The 17,522-nt window shown below is 42.3% G+C and overlaps 5 protein-coding genes across 11 annotated transcripts in view; 2 read left to right on the forward strand and 3 right to left on the reverse strand.

Annotated features, from left to right (window-relative positions):
* LOC128894669 (RING finger and CHY zinc finger domain-containing protein 1) overlaps positions 1–2,981 on the reverse strand; it is a 7,837-nt gene extending 4,856 nt beyond the window's left edge. The window contains exons 1-2 of one of the 2 annotated variants that reach the window (XM_054156574.1): positions 2,443–2,981; positions 1,875–2,139 (exon numbers count right to left, since the gene is read on the reverse strand). In XM_054156574.1, coding sequence (XP_054012549.1) covers positions 1,875–2,081 — 207 coding nt within the window. In that variant the 5' untranslated portion in view covers positions 2,082–2,139; positions 2,443–2,981. The remainder of the gene's footprint in view (positions 1–1,874; positions 2,140–2,442) is intronic. The other variant, XM_054156575.1, reaches the window with a different exon arrangement.
* A 331-nt stretch (positions 2,982–3,312) lies between these two features.
* On the forward strand, positions 3,313–6,221 carry LOC128894674 (checkpoint protein HUS1). 5 transcript variants are annotated; one of them, XM_054156585.1, is made up of 4 exons: positions 3,313–3,477; positions 4,840–5,047; positions 5,252–5,658; positions 5,777–6,221. In XM_054156585.1, the coding sequence occupies exons 2-4, from the start codon at positions 4,996–4,998 to the stop codon at positions 6,143–6,145; spliced, it is 828 nt and encodes a 275-aa protein (XP_054012560.1). In that variant the 5' UTR covers positions 3,313–3,477; positions 4,840–4,995; the 3' UTR covers positions 6,146–6,221. The 5 variants fall into 5 exon arrangements, with proteins under 5 accessions (XP_054012560.1, XP_054012561.1, XP_054012559.1 ...); XM_054156586.1 differs by having other exon boundaries at positions 5,007–5,047; XM_054156587.1 differs by lacking the exon at positions 3,313–3,477 and having other exon boundaries at positions 4,766–4,897; positions 5,007–5,047.
* On the reverse strand, positions 6,183–8,678 carry LOC128894658 (nuclear pore glycoprotein p62). 2 transcript variants are annotated; one of them, XM_054156545.1, is made up of 6 exons: positions 8,323–8,678; positions 7,962–8,162; positions 7,352–7,891; positions 7,085–7,247; positions 6,780–7,017; positions 6,183–6,708 (listed from the first exon to the last, which is right to left on the reverse strand). In XM_054156545.1, exons 2-6 carry the CDS (start codon positions 8,029–8,031, stop codon positions 6,346–6,348), a joined length of 1,374 nt encoding a protein of 457 aa, XP_054012520.1. In that variant the 5' UTR covers positions 8,032–8,162; positions 8,323–8,678; the 3' UTR covers positions 6,183–6,345. The 2 variants fall into 2 exon arrangements, with proteins under 2 accessions (XP_054012520.1, XP_054012521.1); XM_054156546.1 differs by lacking the exon at positions 8,323–8,678 and having other exon boundaries at positions 7,962–8,311.
* Positions 8,679–8,818: 140 nt separating this feature from the next.
* LOC128894655 (UDP-glucuronosyltransferase 2B19-like) lies at positions 8,819–11,987 on the forward strand. Its single transcript, XM_054156542.1, has 4 exons — positions 8,819–10,467; positions 10,528–10,873; positions 10,942–11,197; positions 11,282–11,987. Exons 1-4 carry the CDS (start codon positions 10,100–10,102, stop codon positions 11,791–11,793), a joined length of 1,482 nt encoding a protein of 493 aa, XP_054012517.1. The 5' UTR covers positions 8,819–10,099; the 3' UTR covers positions 11,794–11,987.
* A 240-nt stretch (positions 11,988–12,227) lies between these two features.
* Positions 12,228–17,522, reverse strand: part of LOC128894664 (protein Wnt-1-like) — a 64,879-nt gene continuing 59,584 nt past the window's right edge. The window contains exons 6-7 of the mRNA XM_054156566.1: positions 17,184–17,415; positions 12,228–16,863 (exon numbers count right to left, since the gene is read on the reverse strand). Coding sequence (XP_054012541.1) covers positions 16,662–16,863; positions 17,184–17,415 — 434 coding nt within the window. The 3' untranslated portion in view covers positions 12,228–16,661. The remainder of the gene's footprint in view (positions 16,864–17,183; positions 17,416–17,522) is intronic.

Consider the following 17,522-nt stretch of genomic DNA (forward strand, 5'->3'; position numbering starts at 1 on the left):
GCATAGAATTAATTGTGTTATACTTAATAAATTAGGGTCGATGAATTTATTCTAATGTAACCGTACATAAATATTAAAAATGAATTTTATTAAGCCGTACATATTCAACGGATATCAAAACTTCGAGTCTTTTACAACGAATGCTCATGCGAATTTAGGAATGCAGTATTTATTAATTTAATCAATACGATCCCCAGGATCCCTGGTTACGTCTCAGTGCGCGACATGGTTGTATCGCGCACGAGAGATAGAGAAAAAGCTCGCGCGCGAACGATTTCGGGATCAGTCGTTAATTGCGAGACCGCGACGCGTTCATTTTAGACGTTTATTGTATCGATCACCCGGCAAGTTCAAGGATAACCGCGAAAATGTGAAATTTTGCTCGCTGCAACGACGAAATTTTGTCGAATTTCGTAACATAGACTCGATGTATTCTCCACGAGCGATTTATCGTCCTATACATTGTCGATTTGAGCACGATTCAATTCATGAAAACGCTGTTCCATAGATCGATAATCGTTACCTCTCGTCGTTGCGTCACTCGAGGCAATTCGAATACAGTTCGATACAGTTCGAATTCACGATGACAACGTAACGCGAACAAAAAACATAATTACCACTATTGTATTTCACAAAAAAAAATTGAATGGGTAAAATTCATATTCAAATACAAATTTCGCAATAGCGAATAAAACACGAACAACTTTCTATTCGTTATCTGTTGCATAAAAATTAAAATTCGAATTGTAACGAATAGAGAAAATTTTGCCCATTTCGGATACAAACGTCCGTGCTTTCATCGATTCGGAATGCACCATTCACGATGCGTCGTTACGTGAATTAATAATATAATTAACCGTCAATTGGTGACGTGCGTCACTTACTCGACAATTTAACAGACAAATTAATCATTTTACATACAGAACTTCGATTAATGTTCCGGTTGCGTCGTTATCGCGTATCGTCGATCGATTCGAAATTTCAACGAATACACACGAGCTGGAATTCGACGTATTTTTATCTATCACAGATAACGTTCGAACAAACAAAATTACCAAGTAATCCTTTATCTAGATGAGCCTCTATTCCCGAGTCACGAATAAACTCCTATCTGGATGAAACGTTTATTCAAATGAGATCTTATTCGGATAAAAGTTTATTCGTGACTCACGAATCAATATTTATTTTTTTATAGGAAGGAGAAAGTAATTATTTATGCAAGCGTCCGCGTGTTTTTCGAGCTGTGTTGTTTGTACACGGTATGCAATTTTTATAAACATATGAAAAATGTACGAGTGGCTGAAGATAACGCAGAAGAAAATCGCATACATTGCACAGACGCTACACGCACACAATATGCACGCATACACTTCGCACGTATGTTCATCACGTAGAGACATGTGCCTGTGCAAAGAATTGTTTTCTCGTTTACATAACGAGTAAATATATTCGTTCTTCCTTGCTCGGATAAGGTAGTATTCAAGAGTCCTTTGCTCGAATAAAAGTTTCATCCTGAAAGACTATCCACGGATTTATTCGAAATTATTCAAACGCTGCTCAACTCTAAGACAAACAAAACGATGACGTTAGGACAAAGCGAATGGTTAACGAGATCCAAGTGCACCCGCTGTCCTTTGTAACGTGTACGAAAGACGGTTGCGGGAAACGAGACATTGTTAAGACTCACGGTGAAAAAGGATTTGGAAGATTAGTCGGCGAGTCTCGGGGACGGGTGAAACGTCAAGTGATCACTGTGAATCCGCGTGATCGGTATGTCGAAAACACAACGGTTAGGCTCCACCGCTGGACGAATACGCGCGCGGCGTTGGACTAGAAAGGAGACACAGATGAGAAAAAGAAGAGAGAGAACTCACCACGAACTTGGACTTTCGCTTGTAGTGCTCGCAGCCGTAATTGTTGTCGGCTGTGCCGGGAGAGGACGGTTCCTCCTTGGACATGGACGCACGTTCGGCAACGGTTCGTGGTTTGTCGTTGTTCTCCATTTCGTCTTGAACCTTAAATTCCTCTTTGAAATCCTTTAAATTCTTTCTCCTCCGACGCCACCGACTCCTCTTTCCCATCGATTCGCGCGTCCTTTCCAGATTTTCTCGCAGCGTGCTCGATTAACACCGCCCCGGTCTACAGTTTGTTTGTTTAATTAACACAACGATACGAACGCGACAAGGGGGAGAAAAATGGGAAAAGGACGGAGAGCGCGTTCCGAGCACGCGTCGCGTATCCGACAGGTAGAATTCTATTTTTTATATACACAAAGTATATTTATTCGCACGATGTACGAACAAATAATAATTGCCGCGTATAGAGCGATTTATCCATAAAAAGTTCTAGCCAAGTCCGTTTCATTCGACGCGGAGCATCGTACTTCGATCGCACGATTCAGACATTTTTAATCGAACAATTAACGGATCAAACGTTGTTTACCTTTTAATTGTTCTTGGAAAGTTGTTAGTTAGACGAGGATTCGAGATTTTTGTCCATCTTTGAACGTTCGGGGGATTTCACTGTTAAGCGGGTATAGGATCCATCAAGTGGAAGCGACGGGAAACGTCTCGAGCATCGGTGTGGCCGTTCGCGAACACGAATTTCCGCCGAGCCATCGCCACTCGTGTCGAGTAGACCACTCTCTACGTCGCAAACGTTTCCACGGGGAACAATCTCGCGCGATTATCTCGAGGCATCGCGGGATTCTCGTCGTTGAACGAATCCAATGACTGAGAACGCTTTAAGTACGCTGCTCGTTCGTTTTCGAAACCGTTCGCGTCGACACACCGACCACCGATTTTGACCCACGATAATTTTTTGAGAAAACGAACGTCACCCGTCGCAACGCAACTCTGGCTTGTTGCACTATCACCACAGTGTAACGATTACAACGGCAGTCGACATACGGAAAAAACGATGCAAAACTTGTGGCCGGAAGTTGCGACGACTCGATGAGGTACTACCACTGTGTACTCCGCTACGTCCCCGTTAGTATAGCCACACGACCTTCAGCGCGAAAATTTGAATGTATCCGAACATCGTACAACCATGGACAAGGTATAGAATAGAACGGGAGTTTGATGGGAGAGTACTGACCATTGGGAATTTTCTGCCGAATACGTTATTCACTAGCACTAGTGGCGCCATCGGTGGGAAAATCTTCAAGTTCGTAGTGAAAATAGTTCTCACCGTTTCTGTATGATGGTGCCACCGAACTGTAAATTGTGGCAGCACTGTTAACATCGACTTATGCGCCCCCTACACGCTAGATTTAAGTTGGTGGAAGCATTACCACCTAGTACCTAGATCAGCCTAGACGAAACTTGTAAAGAGTACAGACGCGCCATTTACGCGCTATTCTAATAACGTTAAGTTTTATAAAAAGTGTGTTCTTTAATTAAGACCGCGTGATTCCGGCGAATTCTAGCTCATTAAAAGTTCTCCCATTACCGGGTCCCCATAAAATCTAGCCAAGTAGGTTGCCGCATGCAAGGGGCACCTCTGCCCCTAGGAGATGACAACCAAATCGACAAGCAGGCTAGTATCGGTTGGTGCATACCAGGGGCACCTCTGCGCTAACGATGTACCAACTTCCTAACACATCCACCACCTCTGAGTACCTCCTAACATCTCCTAATACCTCCTAACACCTCCTAACAACACCCAACAACTCTGAACGTCTCCTAACAACTCCTAACACCTCCTAACACATCCTATAACCTCCTAACACTTCCTGACACCATTTTAATTTCCTTTCATTTCCTAGCACATTTCACTTCTTTCCCTGGCACACCTCTTCCTCTATTGATGAAAAAGGTAAGTTTCAAGTTACAATTAAAAATTATGCCACCTCCTGGTTCATCATGCTCTCCTGATGCAAAAGGTAAGATTCGAGTCACAAAAAAAAAATTATGCTACCTCCTCACTCATCAAGTTCTCCTGATACAAAAGATAAGTTTCGAGCTATAAATAAAAGTTATGCCACCTCTTCGAGGATCATGTTCTCCTGATACCAAAATGTAAAATTGGGCCAAAATTCCCATACGTACCGAAAATTGTGCCCCTTGAATTAGGCAACCTTGACTTACAGATACGTCGGGCCGGTTGCCTGCTCGTAGGCGCAAACGTGCCACCTCTTCGCATATACATGTTCTCCTGTTACCAGGAGTAAATATCCGACATTTCCCATCACAATTTTGAGCGGGGTCAAAATTCAACAGAGTTGCAACTCAGAAGTTCGGCAAACTGTGACAAAATCCGAAAAATCGACTCGACTTTGCAACATTGTTGCAGTCCCGAGAAAAGCTATTTTCAACATTGTTGAGCTTGCAACATTGTTGCACTCCCAAGAGAAGCCACTTGCAACATTGTTGAGTTTGCAACATTGTTGCACTCCCGAGAGAAGCCACTTGCAATATTGTTGAGTTTGCAACATTGTTGCACTCCCGAGAGAAGCCACTTGCAACATTGTTGAGTTTGCAACATTGTTGCAATCCTGAGAGAAGCTATTTGCAACATTGTTGTAGTCCCGAGAGGAGCAATTTGCAACATTGTTGTAGTCCCGAGAGGAGCAATTTGCAACATTGTTGTAGTCCCGAGAGGAGCAATTTGCAACATTGTTGTAGTCCCGAGAGAAGCAATTTGCATCTTTTAGGCGCAGAGTGGCCCCCCCCCCCCCATGCGTCAACCCATGTGGCTGATTTGTTAGTTCGGTGGCACCATCTTATAGAAACGGTGAGAACTATCTTCACTACAAGCTTGGGTGTTTTCCCACCGATGGCGCCACTGATACCAAACCATTCCCCGTCTAGTTCTGATCAAAACTTCCAAAAGTAGTTCGTTGTTTTGACCACGAGATGGGGATAATAATTGTTGGTCCATGAAGCAGCTAATGGTACATATGATACTTTAATTCCCGCGTAAAATTTATTCTCTTTAAAAGAATCTCTCTGTTTATTGTTGTCATAAAATACTGTTATTATACGATCAATTATGAAATTCAGATGCAGAATGGTGGACGTGGTTGCTATGAGAGATTTCACGAGTGAGTTTAAATGCCAAAAACTGTTTCTAACCTTCTCCATAGTCTGCTTGATTGTCAAAGTACATCATATTTTACAGTGTAAAAGAAATTTAATGGACATAGTTATTTATTATTTGGTAATAATAAGTATCTTCCTATTCATGTTACGATTACTTCCTTTTATTAATAAAAAAAATTATTTATTAAATAAATTTTTCATTGCAGATATCGTTAACATTATTTCACGATTAACACGACAATGTACCCTGCGAATATCGCCAAACGAGCTGTGCTTTAGCGTCGCTGATGATCGACGATCGATGGTATGGGCAGAATTGAGTCAACACCATTTCTTTATCGAATACATTATGAACGGTGTTACCGAGGAGCAAAACGAAATTTATTTAGAATGCGATGCCATCATGCTAAGCAGATCGTTGAGTTCTTTACGGATGACTGCGAAAAGCGTAAAAATTAAATTAACGAATAAACGACAACCTTGTTTAACGCTGGAAATCGAATTGCCCTCGTTGAGCATCGAATCGCGACAATGTTTACACGACGTACCAGTCAGAGTCATACCCCGACGAGAATGGCCGGAATATCAAGCGCCAAACATACCAGAATTTAATGTAATGTACGATTTTAATGAATTTATAAAAAAAAAATATATATATATATATACAAAGAAGAGTTGAATCACTTTTAGCATCAAGGAATGCTTAAACGATATATTTTCACGCTTTACAGATATCGGTGGATATGCCAAATTTAAAACATGTAAGGAACATAGTCGACAGGATGAAGAATATGAGTCCACGATTAACGATAACCGCTGACAAGTCTGGTATGTTTGTACTCGAAATCGACACGGAAAGCGCAACGGTTTCAACGCATTTTCAGGATCTCCAAGTATGGAGTTGCAGTCAAAAAGACGTTGACGACGATAAAGTATCGGCCAGTATCGATATCAAAAAGTTTTATACATTTTTGGCGTGGGACATTTTACATCCGGAGAGTGTGAAATGTAATATACTTCACGAACAAATGGTGAACTTATATCTACAGTTAGCGGATCATCTTAAAATACAGTACTTTATTCCGTCGCTAGCTACCTGAGTTATTGTTAACATTGTAACCACCGATTACGATGATGTCACTCTAACATAATACATATTATTTATTTTTTATACAACTGCTCGGCTTGTGTTTTATTTTCCTAAATACATAAAAACAAACGGTACAAAATTTACTCCTCCCGACAAAAGAAATCGATACATTTCTCTTTGAACGTTTATCGAATGATGATATAATTAAAGTTAATTATACGCTAGGCTTAAATTTCGTTCATTTTCTTGTCTAAAATTTTGATGCATTTGATCGATTTGTTGTATCTTTTGATTTAGTAGATTTGTCTGTTGGTCTAACCATTGCAAACTGTTCATGTGCGCGTTCAATATTTTACCAATTTGAACGATTGGATCGCTAGAATCTTGAGTACGATTAGCTTGATTCAAATGCTCGATGATTTCCTTCAAATCTTCCGACATACATTTCAATTGTGTATCGAGTTCCTCCGCTAAACGATACGTGTATTCTCTCTCAGGATCGGAAACTGAGAGAGATTCTAATTCCTTTTCCAGTGGTACCAAACAATCCTGTAATTCCTTTTGTTGACCAACCTATATTTGATCATCACGTGTTTATAACAAGCTCCAAAATATTTATTTAAATGCCACGGTAATAAACTTACCACATAGTCCAACTCGTGTTCCAATTGTTGCTGTTCAATTTTCACTCTTTCAACTTCTTGATTGAGCGCTACTATTTTTTCTCCGTTAGTTATAAGCAATTTGTCCCAAGCGTTAACTTGCGCAGCTTGATTAACAAATACTTTTTCTTGTTCCTCCAGTTCTAAAGTCCATTTATTGATAGACTCTTCGAATGAGTTTATGGATGCCGGTTGACTCGCATTTGCAGATGAACTAACGCTATGATGTTTTCCTTGTTAATAGTAAATCAAAATTTGCGCGTCTAACTCAAAAACTGTATCCTTACGTAGTAGTCGTCCCCAACGATAATTGAGTACTCGGAGTTGTAAGACTCGGAGCGGCAGACGTTTTGTTTAAAGAGAATCCTGTTGTACTAGCTGCAGTTGTGCCTGTACCGAAAGCAAATCCTGTACCTACAGAGGTTGTACCAGTTGTGGTTAATGCGAAACCTGTGAAAGACGTTATATTGATTATTCGTACTAATAAGAATAGAATTAAATTGCATTCAAAATTATAATCGATAAACCAATTGAGAGTATTCAAACATCGATACCTGTCGCTTGCGTAGTTGTGGTCGATGCTGTTGTTGCGGTAGATGCTGCGCCAAGAGTAAATCCTGTTCCCGCTGTCATCGTATTCGGAGTGCCGAACGTTAAACCAGTTGTAGGGGCGGACGACGTGGCTTCGCCACCTCCCAAGGAGAATCCACTGGTAATTGGCTTAGTCACGAAACCTGATGTAGGTACAGTTGTTGTTGTAGCAGTGGTACTACCTCCTAAGCTAAACCCTAGAGTACTTCCAGCTGGAGCTGTAGTAGGAAATCCTGTAGATGCTATGGTACTGGCTGTACCGGGAGTTACACCGGTACTCACAATCGTACCCATACCAAAGGATATCCCAGGTGTTTGCTGAGTTGTAGTACTTGTAGGAGCAATGTTAGGTGTTCCAAAACTAAATCCTGTACCTTGAGCAGGCGTCGTATTTAATCCGGTACCAAACATAGTGCCAGGCTTATTTTGCACAGGTGTCGAAGTCAACGAAAATCCTGTCGATTTTCCTGCATCTCCTGCGCCGGTAGCTCCGAATGTAAAAGCTGCAAGAAATATATACACGTTATAAACAATATACACAATTTTGTATTATTGTACACTATTTAAACATACTTGTATTCGGAGCATTACTCGCACATGTAGTAGCTGTCTGTCGCTTCGAACTATCTAAGGTGAAACTCATGTTTGTTTTTTACGTGTATTTCAAATACACGACGATAGATATCTAAAATTATGGTCGAACAATTTCTAAGCACGTTGAGTTTTCATTCAAAGGTTTCAGCTTTTATTCATTATTAACTTTCTTTCGACGTTCTGCAAATAAAAATTTAAAATCGACTAGGTTAATTTCAGAGGTTCCTAAACACAGAATAAACGATAAAACAATGCAATGTCAACGTTCAAGTTTCGAACGATGGACTATTTTTAAACACTGTGTTCACGATTTTCGTATTTAACCTATTTTTGAGATTACCTTCGCAAATTGAAATCAAATCGCTTCACCGAAGTAAATGCAACGCACGTTTTGTCGTTTCTAACCAATCCGCGAGTTGGATGCGTACACTATATCAGATTTTATCTGTATAGATGTATTACAATGACGTAGTCGTACGTTGGAAACGTAATCGTTCTTTGGAAACTAACCTCTAGCTTTCAAAATAAAACGTGATTTCATTCGATTACGATTCAATTTGGCAAGTTGAAAGTAAGGCTTGAGTAGTTGGGTAACATAGCCAATTTATAGTTAAGTCAAATTATCAATACATCGAGAAGATGTAAATGGTTGTAAATGATGTTTACACAGGGGTGGCTCTACCCATACGACACAAACTTAAAGGGTTCAACTTTAGAGGGCGTTGTAGCTGAGTCATTTTCAATAAGCGAATTCATTCAAATTTATCCGGAAAAATTTGAGTTTACTCGAAAAATGATTATAAAATTTCAATCTGCTACCTTAGCAAAATAAAAATCTTAGTATGGAAGGTGGAGGGCCATGGGGTTACGTCGCTTACGACGCCGCCTACTTTTGAGACGGTCCTGAATGTATGGCACACTCGATCCGGCACGATTGAAAGGTTATAAACGTCTCTTTCTCTAATAAACGAATAACATTAGTCGTTAGCAGTTTACAAAGGTGTGAATGAACAAAAGCGTACGTTTAAATAAGTGTAATTCTACAAAGTGCAGTTGACTCTGCGCGACTAACCTCCGTTTGATATATGAATGTCAAACAATTTAAACTCTTTCATAGCAATGCATAATTGACGTTTATAATTGACATTAATATCACGCGACGAAGACACGCGTCACGGTTAAATAGAGCGCAGTCGAGTACAATCCAATGCATCTATAATGCAACCATACTTTTCCATGAGGCTTAACCGGGCCCGGTGTCTGAGCATCTCTCTGGACCGCTGACCAAGGCGAAGTTTGTTCACGACAGTCGAATGTCGCAACCCACGCGATGTGCGTCACGTACGAATCACTCGTACGTCTAATATTCATCTGTTCTTCGACCTAAACGTTTATGGTACATAGTCCGTGCACGAACGAGTCTTATTTACACGTTCCGAGTGAAAAGTAACGTTGTTTACTCGGTCAACAAGCGATAACGCGTCCGTTAAGGGCGCCAAAATTCTATTTTGCGCATGTATTTTACCATTGAATTGTAAAGATTCGTGTATCACTATGAATAAATTGAACAGAGTTTGATCGAAACCATCGATCGAGTCTCAGATTAACTATTACATCAGTTCCACGCGTATATAGTGCGGTCCAGTAGTGTTGGTCGCAGTGCTTCTAAAAAAAAAGTGCCCACGATTCGAACTCCGAATCGACGTTCCCAGCATTCAAGAAATAAACGTTTCTGTGTTTACACGAACACGCTTAAACATTTGCGAACGTTTATACTCCAAACGTCGGATACTGGAAGGAAGTTAGCGTTCGGCTTATCTCTACGAAGTTTCGAGAACGATTCTCGTTTTCTTTCTTGGAGGATGAGTGGACCCGTTTCGAAATCTCTGCCGGCGCGATAACTAACGGAAGATTGCTCCGGAATTTGAATGAATACGCGATACAATTATTATACGTCTAACTTTTTCTACCTATCGTATTTAAAACATCGTACATTACACACATCGTGAATTGTATCGATGTTCTTGTAATTCTTAAAATATCTATCCGTTAAAAATCTTTCGTTTTAAAACGAGACTTATCCTGATTCTTTTATCGATCGCCGTCGCTGTTCGATCATGTCGGTATTCGTCGATTTATTCGCGTACCTTTGTCTCCTGCGTATCGTAAGCAGTTCAAGCTTGACCGCACCTCCGCAATCGGCAGTAGTGGTCGCGTTCGAAGATGTTTACGATTTGTCTTTGCTGGCCAATACATTGTCGGATCAATTGATCGACGCCACGTTGATAATACCGGCGTCTAAAAAGGAGGACCTCTACGAGACGTTGATCGACGTTGAGGTGCTGACGGTGGATGTCCAGATCGAGGAATCCGCGTACCCAGAGACCAAGGCGGTTCAGGCCTGCGAGGCTCTGCTGAAGGATGGACAGATCGCCAAAAAAATACAGGAAATTCGACCGACTTTCGTCATATTCCCTGCGCTCAGGTATGTCATTTTGTGTTAGATCATTAGCGATTGTAATTAAAAGCTGATATTCGATTTTAGACACGATGGGTGCTTGATACCGTGGACTAAGAGCATCGAGTCGATTCCAGTGATATGGACACGCAATCGGGACGAGGAGGTATATGTGTTCGAGTACACAGGCGCAGCGTTGCCAGTGCAAAACGCTGGATTTTGGTCCAGATTGCGAACGATATTCACGAGGAGGTCGATATTCTCCGCGGGTCGGGACAATTACGCAACGTATGCTCTCCGTATAGTTGGAAAATATTTGCCAGACACCGATGTCAATTTGGATAATCTTTATGGCGATGTTCGTCTCATACTTTGGGGCGCTGATACCGTCCTGCGGTCAGATTTTGCACCGCTTACGCAGCTGATAGTCGAGGTGAGTGGTATGCACGGAGGCCTATCTTACGAGATAGTCTTTGGTTTTAATTACATGTAATATCGTAGGTCGGATGTCATCACTGTCGAGGTGCGCAACCATTGGAAGGAAGCGTGCACGAACTATTGCTTGAGTTTCGACAGGGAACGATTGCGGTTCTCCTGGACGACAATTATGAGCCGTTGATTAGAGAGTTGGCGCAAAAGCTGCCGCAGAACAGAGAGGGCCAAGCAATCATTTGGAAAAACGCCAAGTTTCAGAGCACGGATCGCGTGCTACAGAACTATTTTATTCGCACGGCGATCGATCGACAAGATCTGATAGGTAGAAGATTGCATCTTGAATGTTATAATCTGTGCCTGGATCGAAAATGATCTTCTCGGTTCTAATATCGTCGTTCTGCCATAGGTTACAGCCGCACGAGAGTGGTGTTGAGTCACTGCGGCGACACAGAGCTCCTGGAGGCTGGGTTTCACGGAAGACCCGTGTTATGTTTCCCCAGGAATACCCACGAGTCGAAGAACTCTGCTCGAGCGACCCAGTTGGGTTTTGCGCGTTCCACGGAGGACCTACGCGCCATCTCTGGCGAAGAGATATCAAACACGGTGAACCAGTTACACGAAATGCCCGAGTATCGCGAAAACGCTCGACGGGTATCCTTGGCTATCCGCGACAGGATAAATCCTGCCGTGGACAGGCTGATTTACTGGCTCGGTTATATGGCGAAGACCAAGGATGGTAACATGGAATTATTCTCACCGATGAACCCTGTTAGGACACCTAGCGAGGACCTCCAATTTTTCCTTGGTCTCTTCGTGGGCGGCATTTTAGGAATTTTTGCGACCGTTGGTTGTATGGTGGCGCGGTACATCTTTATCTCCAGACGAACCCAAAGGTCGAAGGGAAGATACACGCGGTGAAAGACTAAAAAATAAAATAATCGTTCGTCGAATTGCTATCTATATAAAATAAATAAAACATAATGAAATTTTCTTTTGGTTAAACAACCAACGAAGATCTCAATTCTGTTCACTTACGAGCAACTGATACACGAACAAACTTTTATAAATAAAAACGAAAACATTTCGCGGCTAGAAGAACGGAATCCAGGTGCTGGCTAATACGGACACTTTTCGCATATGTATTTATATAAATGCACGTAGAGTACAGGTACATACAAATACAAATGTTACGAGCTAGAGTGTGTTTATCTCATTGCTAATGAAGAGACGTAACTATTACGAGAATACTTGATCGTTAAGTTGATTGATTGGAAAAGCTAGAAAGTACAGTGTAGCATTGTGTGGAAAATAAATTACAAATTTCTCAATAGGTACTGCGCTCTGTATCGTCGTCGTCGTCGTCGTCGTCGTGGTCGTCGTGGTCGTCGTGGTCGTCGTCGTCGTTGTCGTCGTCGCACGAGTAGTTCGCTCGTGTGCGTTTATCGCTAGATCCTTAAAAACGTACGGACGAATCGGTTACCTCAAGTTTCACGAACTCGACTCGTTTTTTTCTTTCTTCGTTAAGGCCATGTTTCTCTCAAATCGGAATCAGCAGTTTTAGCGTCGTTTCGAGCGATGACAAGTGGTCGCCGGTGTACAAACTCGCGTATCGTATTCATCGATCGTCATTCGATCGTTGTAAAAAACGGTGTTCGTCGTAGAAAAATTTGATTCGATGCGAAGCATTACAACAGATAGACAGGTATAAAATAAATTGATCTCTGTGTAAAAAGTTGATCGATACTTGTATCAGAGATGGGCAAAATACTTATCTACCTGAAATAACAGTATCAATTATAAAATTGGATTTCATTAAGAGCTCGATGACTGTTGACGGTGATAAACGTAATAAATTATATACGTTGTTTCTATTCGAATAATATTTTGCCTGTCTCTGGTTTCGGTGTATATAAAACGAAAAGAACAATACAGTAAAAAAGGTCGATGGTATAAAACGATGAAATTCCCATTTTAAATTGGAAGAACGTATATGAAAGATGTCCGTCGCCACAAGCGTTTTCGCGACACGATGAATTCGGACCTCGTAATTGACTAGACTGTGGCTTCAATCGGCTTGGCGTACGCGACGAAACAGCAGCTCAATCGTTCGTAACGATTAAATTAATCAAATGTTTTTCATTCATGAAATGCACGAATGCAAACATTAAAAACAGACGTCTGTGTATGTTGTGCTATTCCGAAGATGAAGGTTTCTGGTCGAAAATGTGCAATATTTAGTTTACTCGGAAATGACATTAAATTTCATTCCTCGAGTAGCCCGACAAGACTCGTGTTTTTGATTAAGTTAATCGTTGATCGTTTTGGTACTGTCGTTGATTTAATTGATGATTATTATTCGGCGGTGTCGAGTCTGAACAAGATTGAGACTTTGAAGCTTTCAGGTAAAGAGTACTCTTTGCAAAGGCGAACCAGTTTCGTCTCTATAAAGTTACTCCGAGAGACTTCGAGTTTCTCTCTTTTTTTTTCTCTTGACGCAGCATTCGATGAGAACGTAAACATTGATCGATCGTATGTATGCTTATCTATATACAGCGCGGCAGTTGTGGACGTAAAATCTACAAAACGGTAAGAAGAAGACAGTATGTACAGTCATTGGCAGAATTGTTCCCGATCCGAGCGACTCGAGGCGAACTGCCGACAGCGGGATAAAATACACGTCGTATCGCTGGCGCGGCCTCCTTTTCCTCTTTTATTTTTTTTTTCCTCTCCTTTTCACCTCGCCTCGACGTGGACTCGCGCTCCCGCAGTCCGTCTCGCTCCTCGTAACTCGCATTGTTCGCCGGAACACGGCCGATATAGCGAGTCGTGTACAGTGACACGCGAAAGTATTCGAACACTCGCAAACCAAAACAATAGCAATTAAGAGTATTCTGTGTTCACTTTTTCTCGATACCGTGATTTTCCGTAACTACTACCAAACCTGTACAATCCAGATGAAATTTTGTTTAGTTGCCGTGAATGTTCCGACGGGAAGTACAGGTTTCCTATAAATAAAGATTTTAATATAAATAAATAGAAGTGCAAATACCTTTCTTCGAATCTCAGCCGTCTCCATCAGGTTTGATAATTTACTAGAATAACATATAAAAAAAGATCTACAAGATACTTGTAACGTCGACTTGCTCGAGCACCGGGTTGCCTGTTACTAGGAACGTCTCAATAAAAGGTACGAGAACTTGAAGATCTAGAAATGCTAACCCTAATCAAGGTCGTTGAAATCGGGGAGATCGATATCGATATTACGAAAAGACAAATTGAGACGCTCGATACAACTTCGAGCTATAAAATTTCATCTAACGCGCGAATTGCTAGTCGTGCAACATCGTTTCATCGATAAAATTCTGATACTCGTGTTTCCTTGTAGTCGCAACAATATTTTTAAATAAATATGCGATGATGTAGTCGAAGCAAGCATCGTTTTATCAAGGAAGGATGCTCGCTTTTACTACAGTGTTAAACATTCCGATTTTACGATCAACACACCGCATCTTATCCAACATTTGCATGATCCTCGATTCGACCTGCGCACGCTATATGAATTTTTTTCAAGCGTGGGCGGAATACTTTTGCGCGCCACTGTAGTTGCTCCATATTTAGGTGAAGACAAGGTGGTTCTACGCGCTAGAGAGCATTGGTATACAATGAGATACCTACACAATCGTGGAGGTCTTTTACTTTGATATAAATAAGACTCTCGCGTCATACGCAAATGTTGCGAGCACGAAACAGAAGAAAAAGAAGAATGGTCGTCGAGTGGCCTAATATCTCGCCTATGTTACTCTATTCCCATGCTCACGTTCAGCCGCATGCTTATCCGGACACTCGATCTCGTCCACGCGGAACACACACACACACACACGCACGCACGCTTCTCTTCTATCTTTCTCTCGCGTCAGCAAAAACCGCAAATTATTAACATATTGAGTTTCAGTTATGGGACAGCAAAATGGGGTACGCGCGCGAACCGATTCACCGTTTTCGCGTCGCAAAAGAGACCACAACGGCGTTACGAATTCCTTTCCGCGAAGGTCCTTTCCCCGTGCCCCTGAAGTCGCATCGATAAGCGATGCTCTCGGTCGATTCCAATTCCCGTTACACATTTTTTTCTCTCTTTTTTTTTTATCATCGTTTGCATCAAGTACCACGATGACGGCCACACATTTTTTTTACAGATCCTAGATAACCCTTGGGAATTGGACCGATTCATGGTCGATCCTCAACATGTTAACATTTACGTAAATAATGGTGCACCTGAGAGCCAGACTAGCATAATAAGCCACGTAACTGCAACTTCACAGACACATTGTACTTGCTATACATGATATTAATACTGAAACAATTCGACACAGTTTTGCGAAGGGTATTTTTACTTCGGAGGTCTCTGTACAGGGTGTCCAATTTGTCGTGACCACCCTGGACATCTTTCTCGTCCTCGATGACCAGTGAAAAGCGTCGGTGGAAGAAATGGTACGCTTTAAATGGATAAACTTTTTTTTTTTATCGAGGAGAAAGTTTTTCAAGGTCACCGTTAGAGACTTCAAGGTCATTTACGATGTCTTAGATCAACGATTACATAACCGCTAGAGGACTCCCCCATGCCGCGAATTGTTTGACAAGAGATTTAATAAACATCGATATATGTATATAGATTGCGGATAATTCATTGTAATTAAATAAATAATTTAATCATGGGTCAAGTACGACCCGATTCCTCCTTGCATCCTACCGGTGGGTCGAATATATTTATAAATTTGCGTAACGCAGACGTTTAATAATAATAATAATAACGATATTTTACTTTGACGGATAGTTAAAAAGTAACCAGGCACCACAGACGATTAAAATGGACAATCCTTCCTTAGGTCAGCCTGATGCGTTACAATTCAAGAAACCACGAGTAACCTTATAATCTCAACAAACGTAACCTCGAAGAACTGACCGATCGATCGTTAAACATCTCTGCCGGTAGCTTTCCTATCGTCAGAAAGAACAGCGCAGACCAAGCATGTCCAACTGGTCCGCGACGTTCAACAATGGCAGCAGTCTTTGAACGATTCGGCCACCAGAGTCATTACCAAATTACGAACCGATTACAAAGACGTAATAAATATTTCATAATCGCTTTCCTTTCGCAGAAATTCGAGACCAAGGCTAAACGGCTTAGCTGGCCCTACTCTATCATAGAGCTTTGTCGCAAGACACGACAGAGTAGAAACGAACCGATTCGTGATCTTCGCACACGCATCCCCGAACGGTCGTTCCACGTCACGATCAAGCGTTACGATTTAGCTGTCTGCTCCGACACGGCGAGTATCGAGTTGGACATGCCTGGGCGCGGGGACGTTTGGGGTGGTCAAGTTGGGACCGCCTCACAGAGCACAAACACACGTAGATATGTTAATCTAACCGTCTGAAAGCTACGCTCAAAGTCACCGTTGCCGAAGAGTGGACTTACGACACTCTGACTGTCAGGTACAGAATGTTCTAACGTAACGTGTCACACACTTTTGTAGCCTCTCGCGGCGGTTTTAACGGCCCGCGACCGACCTCCCTGTGAGAGCCAGCCGGACTAAGCCATTGCAAGGTTTAAACTTAAAACAGCGCGGTGGAATCGCGGTCTACCCCCATCGCGATCGCGCGACGATCGCGAAACGGACCGTCGCGATCGAGGATCGTCGTCGTCGTCATGGAGAAAAATATCTGCCTGGACGCAGAGGGTCGTGAAGCACCTTTCGGTAGACCGACCGGAATGCAATTGCCCGCGCCTAATTGCAGACGTGTTCTTCTCGCGTGTGCCGACATAGCTCGCACTTGACGTGACAACACCAGACGAACCGACACCCACATTTCTCGGTCACGTCGCGGACCCGCGTCTGGTAGCCCCGGCCGCAGCACAGCAGTCTACATCCGTCCAGGCCCAGGGACGTTCGGTTGCATATCCTTCCCCTCGTGCCGGGTATGCCGAGTCTGAAACAGATTCGTGGATTCTTAGCGTTTCTATTAACCGAAGACAACGAAGAAAGAATTAATAAACAATACATATATAATATAATCAGACTGCGGATCTTTATGCAAAATAAAATGTTCGCGAACGTGCCTACCAAAAATTGAAGTTAAATAGGAATTTATTTTATTCCGTAGATATTATAACATGAACTTTACTTTCGAATTTTTTATATTCTTGCATATTGTCCGCATTTCGTACTTTCTTGCGCATTCAAATTTCCCTATAAATGCACAAAGATCTGCAGTCTAGTTACCGGTTACGAAGCTATGGGATCCCTTACGTGAGATTTTTCTCGCAATAGTCGGGACTGTCTTCGAGGTACACCAGGTCCGTCTTGTTCGGCCGCTTGAGATCGGGACGAGCAGGCCACAGCCTCGCCGATCTTCTTCCGCCACGTTGCGCCAGTCGAACCAGAGCTGCGCCCTCGTGCAACGCCGCCAGAGCAGCCCCGGCCACCCTGAACGCTGGCAATCTTCTCCAACAGACGCGCACGCTGCACGAGCCAGACATACCTACGGGACCATGAAATTGCGCTCGCATCAATTTCTATGAAAATATGTAATCCGATCGACGAACGTAACCGCGGGACGCGTACCGAAAATAGAATCGGTTCTCAACC

The sequence above is a fragment of the Hylaeus anthracinus genome, unplaced genomic scaffold (genome assembly GCF_026225885.1).
Source record: "Hylaeus anthracinus isolate JK02 unplaced genomic scaffold, UHH_iyHylAnth1.0_haploid 4, whole genome shotgun sequence".
Taxonomy (NCBI): Eukaryota; Metazoa; Arthropoda; class Insecta; order Hymenoptera; family Colletidae; genus Hylaeus; species Hylaeus anthracinus.